Source organism: Benincasa hispida, unplaced genomic scaffold (genome assembly GCF_027475165.1).
Source record: "Benincasa hispida cultivar pf3 unplaced genomic scaffold, pf3_genome.v1.1 HicScf1646, whole genome shotgun sequence".
Lineage (NCBI taxonomy): Eukaryota > Viridiplantae > Streptophyta > Magnoliopsida > Cucurbitales > Cucurbitaceae > Benincasa > Benincasa hispida.
The window spans coordinates 1-14,244 of record NW_028326016.1 but is presented as its reverse complement, the minus strand read 5'-3'; the positions used below and the strand labels follow the sequence as shown (position 1 = coordinate 14,244).

The window sequence follows — 14,244 nt, the reverse complement described above, 5'->3', positions numbered from 1 at the left end:
ATCGTGCTCAAATTTGGTCAGTCTGTTCGAGACATATAGAGTTTCATTTTGGACGGTTTGATCTTAACTAGAAATTCCCATTCTCTTCCACTCTTGCAAACCCTCCTCATACAAGACCTTCACTACCAGGCCGCTAGCCTAAACAATTTATGCCGTCCGAAAGCAACACACGCTGCCTATCTATGGTAGCCACAAGTCGACGCGCCGTTGGCCACCATTGCCTTGATCTTTTCTGGAATTTTGAGGAAAACCTTGGGTAAGACTTATGTTTCCTATAATTTGGGTGGTGAAGTTCATCCCTTTGATTTTGGGTTAAATTAGTAACCTCTCTTTGGTTTTAAACTTAGATTCAAGTTTTGGAAGTTGTGAGGAATTGACCATCAAGCTAGATACCATTTTGTTTTGTAGAAAATTAGTGAAGATCGGTAATCTTTGTAAGTTGTTGGATAGTTATTCTTTTGGATTGAGAGTAATAGTGGGAAAATTAAGTTATTGATTTTGGATTTAATTCATGATCAGATTGACTAATTAAATCGAGTATTGAAATTTGTCTTGGACCAAGCCACAACTTTAAGTATTTCAAGTGTGTTAAAGAAGTTCTAATGAGATTTTGTTTTGCGTTTTTTACCAAGTTGAGGTAAGTAATCTTACTACTGGAACTGCCCTAGTGCTTGACAATGATAATTATGATTTATTGAGGATCATTAGTTAGCATGATATTTATGTCTGCCTTCATTGACTGAGGTTTGAAATGACTGGAGTCGGGAATTGACAAATATGATTTACTGAGGATATATTGATAGTTTGATGTTTATGTATGCCTTGTTGATATAAGAGTTTGAAAGGCTAGTTGCGCATAGAGATGTTTGAATTCTAGTATGATTTTAGTATATTATTTTTATTGGAGATCCTGCTGAATCTGAGGAAAATGAGATGCATACATATGTTGTAAAGCTATGATGAAGAAATTTATATGTATATTGTAGAATCATGATGATGAGATGTATATGTATGTTATAGAACCATGTTGAGATTGTGATGTCGAGATTGTGATAGTGATTTTACTGATTAGTTAGAATGGCCACCAGTTTGTGTTTCCTTCGGGATTCACCAGATAGTGTTTCCTTCGGGATTCACCAGTTTATGTTTCCTTTGGTATTCACCAGATATTGTGTTTCTTTCGGGATTCACCAGTTTGTGTTTCTTTCGGGATTCACCAGAGGTAGTGGTCATATTTAGCTACAGTAAGATAGGACTAAGTTTTTCATGTATGTATGTGTCCCATGAGGACTAGGACAGTTTATATGTTCCACCAGAGGTAGACATCTAGAGGACATAGATGCCTAACCTGACCCCAGTAGTGGGGTTACTTACTGAGTATTTTATACTAATTCTTTCTCATGTTGTTGTTTCAGGTAAGGGTAGAGATGCATGGGCGATGGACAAGCAGAATTTGTGATCGAGCCACTGGGACTAGTTTTATGCTTCCGTTCATGAGATTTAGATTTCTTTTCATGTTTTTTCTAACTTTCAGTTTTAGTGTTTGAAACTTACTATTAAAAATCGTTTTCAGACTTATTTATTATCATTTATAATTTCGGGGTACCTTATTGTTGTTTTTAATATTTGAATTTAATGAAAGCCTTTTGCACTTACCTTATTTATTTAGCATTTATTTCATCATAAAAAAGTGTCGTTTTAAGTTTCATGCATGCATGTATTTAGTAATGGCCTAACTTAAGTCCTAGGGGGTCGGGTCATTACAGAACCCAAATTGAGAAGGATTTTTTGAGGAATTTTGGAGTGGGAGAGACTTGGAGAGAAAACCAATTTTTCTTTCCAATTGTTAAATTTGCACGAAGACTTTAAATTAATTAAAAACAACTATTTATAGAAAATATCATGCAAGTCAAATTAACATAATTTGACACCGAATCAAATTGATTTAGTGGATTTATAGGTGTTTAATCAAACTATTAAAGAAGAAGAAAATGGGAAATGTGAGAATTTATCACTTTCTCTCTTTTTTAATCATTTAAAAATGATTTTAATTAAATTAAATTGAAACTTAATTTTAAATAAAATTAATATAAATTAATTAATTTTATTTAAATAAGTAATTAAATATTTAAATTAATTAAATTTAATATCAAATATTAAATTAATAAAACAATTATTTCATAAAATGAATCCTTATTCATATAACATTTAAATCAAATTTAAATATTTTCAATTCTCCAAATACATTTAATTTGATAATTAAATGTTAATTATACATATAATAATCCAAACCCTAATTTGAATTTAATATTTCAAATTCTCTCAACATACTATTCTAAGGTTTAATCTATTTACGAGCTAGTAGAGGAACCTAATGAACCTACATATCATGAGCTCTAATGATTTGAGATTAATTGGCTAAACTCTTTTAATCCAAATTAATCAATGCTCGTTAACTATTGGGGCACTCTAAAGCCCAGTAGTTGCACTCTCCTCACTGTAGATATATTTCTGTCCACTTGATTTACCATAATCAGTAAATCGATCCTTCACAGGTTGTTCGAAATTATAACTGGGTAAAAATTATCGTTTTACCCATGTTACATCTTACTTCTTAAGTCTCCACTGATCTACTAATGAACAATTGGTTTATGGTCCTACTGATAAACCGAGTCCCTCTCAGCCATAGAGTGGGTGGGCCCCTTATTCAAGATTGGGATAAAATACTTAAGGGAACAACCTATCTACCATCCTTTAAACTCCTCCACATGTTCTTCTCCTCTCTCTCAATGAATTTAACAGAGAAGCGAGTTCTTTGTAAAAACTCTTGGAAGAAATTCAATTCCTTTTTATCTCTTTTAAAAGGCAGTTCTCACAAATTGGTCCTTGCTAGACTTTTTGGTGGCATCTTGTTACTGTTTATGGAAGAAAGTAAATCACCAAAAAAGGGTGTCGAAGAAAGACATTTAGAGGCCAAATCTGTATGCACGTTGTCCATTCATATAGTGACTTATGTAAAAGGGTAAAAGTCTTAAAACTTAGAAAGTAAATCAGATCTCATTTTCCACCAAATAGATTTTATAAAGTAAGTCAGCTTTCATTTTCCATCAAATATTAGGTTATTTGTCATTGTATTTCCGTTACTTTCTTAATTGATTAATAGTTACAAATCTTAAAAGACTCCTAATATCCAAAAAGAGAAAACCATTCAACTAATTGTGGATGTGGAGGCTTACACTTCTTAATAATAATGTCAATAAAAAGCAAAGTAGATGAAAATTGGTTAATAATTTCAATTAAGTTTTGGACACAATTAATTAAAAAAAACCGTAGATTTGTAAATAAAATTAGGAGATGAAAATTGGTTAATAATTTCATTGTATTTAGGCATTTTGTTGGTTGTAAAAGGTGTGAGTGAGTGGAATTATGTGGTGTTAATGGATGGGAGTAGGTGTCATTTTGTTGTAATTTTTAATATAATATTTAGAAATTTTAATATAATGTTTCTCTCTCACCAAACAGTAACCATGCAACTTCTTCTTCTTCTTCAATCAAAACAAAAAAACAATTGCAGAGCAGCTTCACTCTCACTTGCAAGCTACCAAACTTTTTATTCTCTGTAATCTAAGTAAGAGCTACTACCAATTACCATCTTGTTTTATTTAACACTCCAATAATAATCACTCAATTCTCTCATGCCTTACAAAATTTAATTCTTTTCTAATTTTTGGATTAACTAATCTCATCACTTTAATTTTACTTCCTGTAATTTAATTTAGAAAACCCATCTCAACCCTTTTTTCAATTAATTTATGAACCTGAGTAACAAATTATTATTATTATTATTTGAAATGAATATGTGTTTATTTGAAATTAAATAAATGAAAATATAATAATTAACCAAATTAAACTTGAAGCAGCGGTTAATGATTCCTCTTATTTTTACCAGCAACGGCTATGAGGCAACCGGCAACGGCTATTTTTTTTAGTGTGGTCGGTGAAAAGGGGGAGCGGCCCCTCTGCTTCACTCATATAATTTAAATTTTTTTCACTCATACGAGAAAGCTGTATTCTATTTTCTATCCCTTTCGTATTCTCACCTTCTCCTTCCAAATTCCCCAAATTCTCAATTCCAAATTCCTTTCTGTGCAGCAGATCGAAGACCTTAAAGCATTCAGATTCCTCAATCGCCGACGTAGATCCTCTCCGATCTGCTTTCAATCCGCTCCTCCAATGTTCCTCATTGACTGGTTCTATGGCGTCTTGAGACCGAGGGAGGCCAAGATCCTCTTTCTCGGCCTCGATAATGCCGGAAAAACCACCCTCCTCCATATGTTGAAAGAAGAGGTTTCAATTCATTTCTTCCATTTCCCTTTATTCCATTTCTGTTTTTACGATCTGGGTATAAACCATCTGTTTTGTTTCATATATTGTTCTTTGTTTCTTTCTTTGCTTGTTCTAGAGGTTAGTTCAGCACCAGCCTACCCAGTACCCCACCTCCGAGGAGAGGGGTATTGGAAAAATCAAATTCAAGGCCTTTGATTTGGGTGGACATCAAATCGATCGTAGAGTCTGGAAGGATTATTATGCCAAGGTAACCGACAACGTTGTTCTTCTCAAACTCAAGCTTTTTCTATTTCCATTTCTGTTTGATTTCTTTGCTTTTGTGGTCAGTATTTTGGGCGTTAGCTTCTGTTGAGAAACCAATTTCCTATGAAATGAAGAAGAACTACCTCTCAATGCTTGTACCTTTTACGGCTTCTCATATGAGTGAAGTAGAGGGGCCGCTCCCCAGGCACAATTAATTACTTTTCAAAATTCAAATTCAAATTTCTTTTTCCTCTTCTTCTTCTTCTAATTAAAATACTAATTGCTTGAATTATGTTCTTCTTATTTTTGTTTATAATTATGGATTAGGGTTTATAATTGAGTTGACCGTTTGATCTATGGAACTCTATTTTTCTCTTCTTTCATTTGATCTATGGATGGTGTGTAATTAAAATTATTTGATCTCTTCCTTAATTTTCTTCTTCTTCATTATTAGGTTCTAATTAATTCTCTAATCAATCTTCAACCAAAATGAGGCGATGAAATCCCAAAATTATGCACAACAAATTGAGGAACATTCATTCCTACGCATCGGAATCCGATGGTAAGTAAATTGGGGAACATTCATTCCTACGCATCGGAATCCGGTGGTAAGTAATTTACATTTGTTTATTGTCTTCAATTTTAATTAATTAACCTTAATTATTGCACCAAGCATTTCCTTGCTTAATTAATCGTGATTATTATTCTAATTATATATGGAATATGTTAATTTTATATCGACATCCCTGGAAAGAGGGATTTAATTAGTTTTTTCCTGTTACATTTTTCATTTTTTTTAATATGTGACTTTTTAGATTGTTCTTTATTATTATAGTTCACTTTTATATTTTATTTGATTCAGATGTGGTTTGTTGTTAATTATATTTTGTTACATTCTCTCATTCATTTTTTTTTAATATGTGACTTTTTAGATTGTTTTAATTTATTATAGTTTCACTTTTATATTTTATTGATTACTTTTATATTTTATTTGATTCAGATGTGGATTGTTAATTATATGAGTGATGTTTTAGTTTCACCTTATTGTTATTCTTGGTAGATTTTTTTTTTCTTATTTTAAAGTAGAATATTGAATTAAATTTCTTTGAGACTAAGTATAATTTATTTAATATTTTTTTGCACGGATGGTTTAATTGTTTTCACTCGTGACATTCTTTTGTTTGTTTGTTACATTGTTTCTACTATGGATTCGATTACTCTTATCTCATAATGTGACATTCTTTAATTAGTTCCATTTTTGTATTCTCTATTTTATTAATTTTTGGTATTTTTTAAATTTCACTTTTTGTTCTCTATTTTAATTTTTTTTTTTATTCTTCTAGCTTTATTTGGTCCGGTTCCGCTAGTAAATTTCAACATTATTATTTCAAATGTTATTACTGGATTGTTTCAATTTCCCCCTCTTCTATGATCTCTTTTTGTCTTTTAGTTTTTAATATTTTGGGTTATATGCTAAGGGTTCAAAAAGTACCTTTTCCTTTAGAGTGTAACATTATCACTCCCTTGTCTTATTAGTTTCACTTTTTTAAATTTATTAGTTTTGTGTTTAATGTTACATATTATTGTAAGTCTCTTGACAATGTATTACTTTTTGTGTGTTTTATTATTTTTGGTACTTTCTTCTCTTACTTATTTGATTATATTGTATTTCTTTGGATGTAGCATTTATTTGTACTGTCATGGTGGTCATTTGCACTATGGATGGTTCAACTATATCTTTCATCTTTCTTTTCGTATTCCTTTTAATATTATTATATTTTTTGTACTTCTTTGGTAACCATTTGGTCATTTTTTCTTTTGGCATAATTGCATTTTGCACTTATGGATGGTTTTTTTTATTAACAATATGTGTCATCTTGAGTATCAGTTTTTGCTATTGGTATTTATTTTTGGTACGTTTTATATTTATTCATTTGTAACATTTTTAGAAAATAGGAATTTTATGTGTTGGATAAATGTAGAATTTATATATCTTTAGACATGCCTTTCCATTAATGGATAAGGTTTTAATTTTTTTCACCCTTAGTCTATGTTGTGTTATTGTTTTTGTTTTATTTTATTTGCTTTTTACCATAATTTGGTGGGGTGCGCACTCTTCAAATATCCTCATCCAGTTTCACATTATTCTTTTCTATTTTATTACTCTTTGTACATTTTTATTCTTTTCATTTAGTATTTTTTACAGAAGATATTTTATATATATTTCTTTCGGACCCAAGATGAAATAACTATTTATTTTGTTTGGCATGGATAGTTTAATTTTTTTTCACTCTTTCTCTTACCTCTTTTGATTCAATTAAAGTATTGGGTTCTATTGTTTGGGCATTATATGGTTTGCTCAAAATTTTTCACTTTCTTTATTCTCTATTTTATTATTTTTATATATTATTTTACGTATTGGTTGAAAAAAATCACTTTCTCTGTTGTGTAACATATTCTTCTAGTTTAATTATGTTTTGTTCTCTATTATGGATTGTGTTTGGTATATTTTTTCTATATGGATTGTTCTAATCCATATAGAAATCTTTATGAAATTTAGACCAATTATGGATGATTACTCATTTAGTTGTTTAAATAGATTATTATATTTTGTTTCATTTATATCAAATATAGTATTTATTTTTCTTTTGGCATGGTTGTATTTATATAGTTTTGTATGCACACTTCTCTTTTGTGTGAGTGACATGAATTTGGTGCATTTGTTTGTTTATTTAACTATGAATGAGCTATCATTCTTTCTCTTCAAAATAATTCATTTATAAGCATATGTATTTCTTGACTATTATTTGTTGATTTTTTTTGCAAAATTTTTATTTTTTTAAAGTACTTTTATTTCTCTTAGTTTTATAATTTTTTGGTTCTTATTTTTAATTTCGTCCACCTCCCCTTCTCCATATTTTAAGTTTACTTTGGTGTATTATTAGTTTGGGATAGTGTGTGTTAGAGTTAAATTTGTGCAAGCGCATCATATTTTTATAATTTATTTTTCTTTGGTTAGTGCTTTTTGTTTTACGTTGTGCATAATTATTTTTTATTTTGTTTTATTGCCATTTGTTAGTTATTTAATACAGTGCATTGTTGTTGCATCATCATATTTTGTCAATATGTTTATTTTATGGGAATTTATTTTAGTTCCTACTTTTATCAATATTTGTTTTTGAATTATGAATAGTTCAAATAATTATCATTTTTCTCTTCTAGTGTCCATCATTAGTTTTTTATATTATTTTCTAATGATAATTTTTCTCTTCTAGTTTCACTTTTATATTTTATTTGATTCAGATATGGACTGTTCTAATTTGTAGATTTTTATATGTGTGATGTTCTAGTTTCAGTTTATTGTTATTTTTTGTAGATTTTTTTCTTCTTTTAAAGTAGTATTGAATTAAATTTCTTTGGGACTAGAAGTATAATTTTTTAATACTTTTTTTGTCCGAATGGTAATTATTTTCATCGTAAATTTTTCGTGACATTCTTTTGGTTGTTTGTTGTTTCTACTATGATTTTTTCAATTTCTCTCTTCTTATGTTGTCTTATAATGTGATATTCTTTAATTAGTTCCATTTTTTGTATTCTTTATGTTATTATTTTTTGTATTTTCTAAATTTCATTTTTTGTTTTTTCTATTTTATTTGCTTTTTATAGTTCTAGCTTTATTCTTTTTTGTGTGACTATACAAGGGTGAACAGTCTTACCCTTCTCCTTTTCTATGATTTTTTTTTTTTTTTTTAATTATGGATTGTCCAAATTTTTATCACTCTCTCTTTTCCTTATTAGTTTTACCTTTTTAAATTTATTAATTGATTTGTTAGTTTTGTGCTTCATTTTACACATTATCATGTTCTTTCTATGTGTTTTATTATTTTTGGTACTTTCTTCTTTTACTTATTTGATTATATTTTATATCTTTGGGATGTAGCTGTTGGATGAGAAATTTTGAACTGATTACAAGTCACCACGTCGTTTGCTAAATTAACGACGAATTTCTAAAATCATTGACTTTGGGTCAGATGAGAAGACCTAGAGAGAATTCACTAACAAGCGAGGACTCCCAAGACTCCTGAAGTTGCACTCCTATAAGGCAGAAGACTCAGACACAAATACTCTTCCAAGGCTTCTACTTCAAGCTTCCAAGACTCCTGAAGCTGTATCCTGGACTTGACCTTTGAAGATACAAATACTCTTCTAAAACTTCTACTTCAAGCTTTCAAAACTCCTGAACTGCACTTTAAGGCTTGACCTTTGAAGACAAAAATACAACAAGACTTCTACTTCAAGCTTCCAAGACTCCCGAAGCTATACAGGAAGGCTTTTTGACCTTTGAAGACATACTCTTCCAAGACTTCTACTCCAAGCTTCCAAGACTTCTTCTACAAGAACGTTTGGTGCTTTGCTTCTTCAAGTCGCGCATCTACCAAACTGAGAGAGAATCGGATCAAGTAATGATCGAACCACATTGCATCAAATCAACTCCAACTACACCAACTTAAGTTCAACTCCATGAAACACGTTTCTCCGGAGATCTCGTATGGCTTTGGCACGCCCAGTGAGACCTTTCTACCTCTCATCTCTCTCTCGTCATCCGAGTCAAGAAACCTACAGATGGCATCAAACAAAGTTGCATCCAAAGCTACCACCATCGCAAGCAACACTTACATAAGCTCTGTCATCACGGAGCAAATCTGGGGCCAACTGATGGAATTTCCTAAAGGCGGAATCGTCATCAGAGAAAATCCCTTGTTTGAAAACTATGCTTCTGTTACTGATCTATCAGAGAAGGAATCACATTTTGATGTAGTGTCGGTCATGATGACTGACGTAATGACTGAGTCGACCATGGCAGATCTGAGGTAAAGATAAATCTCTTAATGGAGGAGCGAGATCATGAAATCGATGCTTTAAGAAATCAGATACATGCTCGAGATACTGCTGAATCAAGTCAATTCCCAACTACAAAAGCCCACAAAGGAAAGACTGTCTTGCAGGAAAGTCAGCCACCACAATCTACCTCTGTTGCCTCCCTATCAGTTCAACAGCTCCAGGATATGATCACAAATTCCATAAGAGCTCAGTACGAAGGACCGTTGCAAACCTTCTTTATGTACTGAGCCATACACCAAGAGAATCGACAACCTGAGAATGCCAGCTGGGTATCAACCTCCAAAGTTCCAACAATTTGATGGAAAGGGCAACCCAAAGCAACACATTGCCCACTTCGTACAAACGTGCGAAAATGCGGGAATAAGAGGAGATCTATTGGTCAAAGAGTTCGTCAGAACACTCAAAGGGAACGCTTTTGACTGGTACACAGACTTAGAGCCTGAGGTGATTGACAGTTGGGAGCAACTTGAAAGAGAATTCTTGAATCGCTTCTACAACACCAGACGCACCGTCAGCTGATGGAGATGACGAACTTCAAACAACAGAAAGGGGAACCAGTCGTCGACTACATCAATCGATGGAGAGCTCTGAGTCTGGATTGCAAAGATCGATTCACCTAGTTGTCTGCTGTGGAAATATGCACGCAAGGTATGCACTGGGAACTCCTCTATATCCTACAAGGGATTAAACCCGTACCTTTGAAGAATTAGCGACCCACACTCACGACATGGAGCTAAGTATCGCCAACCTACGAGGGACTTTCTGAACCACGAACCGAGGAAAGACCCACTTCCTTCAATTCCGACGGCCGGCATCTTCGGTAGATTTTCTCCCAAGAAGCTTTCTCACTAATCATCCAGAGAAAGTATCAGAAGTTTTTGCATGTCACACTGCCGGCATAGTGGAAGTCGACAACAATCATGTGACTGCCGAAGAAGTCAAAGATTCAGAAGAAATGAAGAAAAGAACAAGTCTTCGATCGTATTAAGACTTGAACTGCTCGATCTTTAGTCTTTCAAAGATCGAGTATGGCCACGGTAGGAAAAGAAGACCAATGTCCAATGACTACTTCTGCTCGAACTTCAGCCTACAAAAGGCTAAGTATATGCACATCAAAGAAAGATCAACCTCCAGCATCTGCTTTCGATCGTCTCAAGACTAGCGATCAACGTAAAGGAAGGATGAAAATCTTAAAGCCAACATCATTCCATGAAGAAAGCAACGACGAAAAGATTCACAGTCGTGTCCCTTCACGCATCAAGAGGAAATTTTTTGTTGACATAAGTACAGAAGGTTTCTTGATAGTGAAGCCAAAACTCATCGTATTGACGAATCCTACAAATGAAGAGGATAATCAAAACCTCGAAATAACAGCTTCTGAAGTTTAAATAAAAGCTCCTCATCGCAAGAGCCTAAACTGCATGATGCTTCTAACCCACATGAGCTTAAGATGTGAATGGACCCAAAAAAAAAAAAAATTGTAAGAACTACGTTACGACTTGATCCCTTTCATTATAAAGGGTACGTAGGCAACTTAAAGAAATTTAAGTTCAGTCGCGCATAAAAAGGAAAAAAATTCCATCGAACTACATTATGACTTGATCCCTATCATTAAGAAATGAATGTGTAGATTGAAAGAAACTTCAAGTTCAGTCCAGTTAAAAAAAAAAAAAAAACTTTAACTACGTCATGATTCGATCCCTTTCTTTAAAGGTACGAAGAAAACTTAAGAAATTTAAGTTTGGTCCATCAGAAGAGGTACCACAACCACCTAAGTATAATACTACAAGATTGATGTTGATCATCCCCGTCAAAGAATGACATTTAAATTGAAGATGTTCATCCCTATTGGGGACAACACAATGGGTGTTCATCCCTCGTAAGGAGCCAACATAGTAAATAAAAGGCACACACGTGGAATGCGCTTCGCTTCCTCTTTAAAAGTAAACTTATACACTTCTCCATCTTCAAGTTTTAGAGTCTCCATCAATGCTTCATCTTCATGCTCAAAGTCTTAAGTCAAGCCAGCCCTTCATGCTGAATCAAACTCAAATGCGAAGAATTTGTCGATGTTTTGTCAAACTCAAGTGTGAAGTTCTCGTCGATGCTTCTCCATATTTAAGTTCAAAGGCTTCATAAATACTTCTCCATCTTTAAGTTCAAAGGCTTCGTATCAGCCTCTCCATCTTTAAGTTCAAGATTGGCATGCATGGCCTCACTAAATCTTCAAGTTAAAGATCAAGTGCATGACTCCGCTCCATCTTCAAGTTCAAGGTCAGTGTGCATGGCTCGGCTCCATCTTCAATGAGGTCTACAAAATCATGACGCAGCTTCGCTTCATCTCCAAACTAATGACGCGGCTTCACTTCATCTTCAAAGACGTGGCGTGGCTTCGTTTCATCTCCAAACTAATGACGCGGCTTCACTTCATCTTCAAAGTTGTGGCTTGGCTTCATTTCATCTCTAAACTAATGACGCAGCTTCGCTTCATCTCTAAGTCGTGGTGTGGCTTCGTTTCATCTCCCCATGCACAAGGTAAAACTAATTAATTACTTTTCAAAATTCAAATTCAAATTTCTTTTTCCTCTTCTTCTTCTTCTAATTAAAATACTAATTGCTTGAATTATGTTCTTCTTATTTTTGTTTATAATTATGGATTTTCTATGGAACTCTATTTTTCTCTTCTTTCATTTGATCTATGGATGGTGTGTAATTAAAATTATTTGATCTCTTCCTTAATTTTCTTCTTCTTCATTATTAGGTTCTAATTAATTCTCGAATCAATCTTCAACCAAAATGAGGCGATGAAATCCCAAAATTATGCACAACAAAATGAGGAACATTCATTCCTACGCATCGGAATTCGGTGGTAAGTAATTTACCTTTGTTTATTGTCTTCAATTTTAATTAATTAACCTTAATTATTGCACCAAGCCTTTCCTTGCTTAATTAATCGTGATTATTATTCTAATTATATATAGAGTATGTTAAATTCATATCGACATCCCTGGAAAGAGGGATTTAATTAGGTTTTTCCTGTTACATTCTCTCTTTCATTTTTTTTAATATGTGACTTTTTAGATTGTTGTTTATTATTATAGTTCTCTTTTATTTGATTCAGATGTGGTTTGTTGTTAATTATATTTGGTTACATTCTCTCATTCATTTTTTTTAATATGTGACTTTTTAGATTGTTCTAATTTATTATAATTTCACTTTTATATTTTATTTGATTCAGATGTGGATTGTTAATTATATGAATGATGTTCTAGTTTCACCTTATTGTTATTCTTGGTAGATTTTTTTTTTCTTCTTTTAAAGTAGAATATTGAATTAAATTTCTTTGGGACTAAGTATAATTTATTTAATATTTTTTGCACGGATGGTTTAATTGTTTTCACTCGTGACATTCTTTTGTTTGTTTGTTACATTATTTCTACTATGGATTCGATTTCTCTGTTGTCTCATAATGTGACATTCTTTAATTAGTTCCATTTTTGTATTTTTTATTTTATTAATTTTTGGTATTTTCTAAATTTCACTTTTTGTTCTCTATTTTATTTTCTTGTTTTTATTCTTCTAGCTTTATTTGGTCCGGTTCCACTAGTAAATTTCAACATTATTATTTTTCTAATGTTATTATTGGATTGTTTCAATTTCCCCCTCTTCTATGATCTCTTTTTGTCTTTTAGTTTTTAATATTTTGGGTTGTATGCTAAGGGTTCAAAAAGTACCTTCAGTTGATTTGTTAGTTTTGTGTTTAATGTTACATATTATTGTAAGTCTCTTGACAATGTATTACTTTTTGTGTGTTTTATTATTTTTGGTACTTTCTTCTTTTACTTATTTGATTATATTGTATTTCTTTGGATGTAGCATTTATTTGTACTGTCATAGTGGTCATTTGCACTATGGATGGTTCAACTATATCTTTCATCTTTCTTTTCGTATTCCTTTTAATATTATTATATTTTTTGTACTTCTTTGGTAACCATTTGGTCATTTTTTCTTTTGGCATAATTGCAATTTGCACTATGGATGGTTTTTTTCTAACAATATGTGTCATCTTGAGTATCAGTTTTTGTATTGTTATTTATTTTTTGGTACGTTTTTATTTATTCATTTGGACATTTTTAGAAATAGATTCTTATGTGTTGGATAAATGTAGAATTTATTTATCTTTAGACATGCCTTTCCATTAATGGATAAGGTTTTAATTTTTTTTCACCCTTAGTCTATGTTGTGTTGTCGTTTTTGTTTTATTTTATTTGCTTTTTACCATAATTTGGTGGGGTGCATACTCTTCAAATATCCTCATCCAGTTTCACATTATTCTTTTCTATTTTATTACTCTCTGTACATTTTTATTCTTTTCATTTAGTATTTTTTACAGAAGATATTTTATATATATTTCTTTCGGATCCAAGGTGAAATAACTATTTATTTTGCTTGGCATGGATAGTTTAATTTTTTTTCACTCTTTCTCTTATTGTTTTGGCATTATATGGTTTGTTCAAAATTTTTCACTTTCTTTATTCTCTGTTTTATTATTTTTGGTGTATATATATATATATTATTTTACGCATTGGTTGAAAAAAATCACTTTCTCAGTTGTGTGACATATTCTTCTAGTTTAATTATGTTTTGTTCTCTATTATGAATTGTGTTTGGTATATTTTTTCTATATGGATTGTTCTAATCCATATAGAAATCTTTATGAAATTTAGACCAATTATGGATGATTACTCATTT

The 14,244-nt window shown here is 31.8% G+C and overlaps 1 protein-coding gene across 1 annotated transcript; it reads left to right on the top strand.

The window, feature by feature from the left end:
• The first annotated feature begins 4,057 nt into the window (after nucleotides 1-4,057).
• On the top strand, nucleotides 4,058-5,006 carry LOC150030786 (small COPII coat GTPase SAR1-like). The gene is made up of 3 exons (XM_090309408.1): nucleotides 4,058-4,347; nucleotides 4,463-4,594; nucleotides 4,675-5,006. Exons 1-3 carry the CDS (start codon nucleotides 4,234-4,236, stop codon nucleotides 4,687-4,689), a joined length of 261 nt encoding a protein of 86 aa, XP_090165534.1. The 5' UTR covers nucleotides 4,058-4,233; the 3' UTR covers nucleotides 4,690-5,006.
• Nucleotides 5,007-14,244: the final 9,238 nt, after the last annotated feature.

Bases quoted from the DNA above. Each gene is read 5' to 3' on its own strand.
- LOC150030786 (XM_090309408.1), top strand. From the start codon at position 4,234: ATGTTCCTCATTGACTGGTTCTATGGCGTCTTGAGACCGAGGGAGGCC. The intron at 4,348-4,462 runs GTTTCAATTCAT...TGCTTGTTCTAG, and splicing joins TCCATATGTTGAAAGAAGAG to AGGTTAGTTCAGCACCAGCC.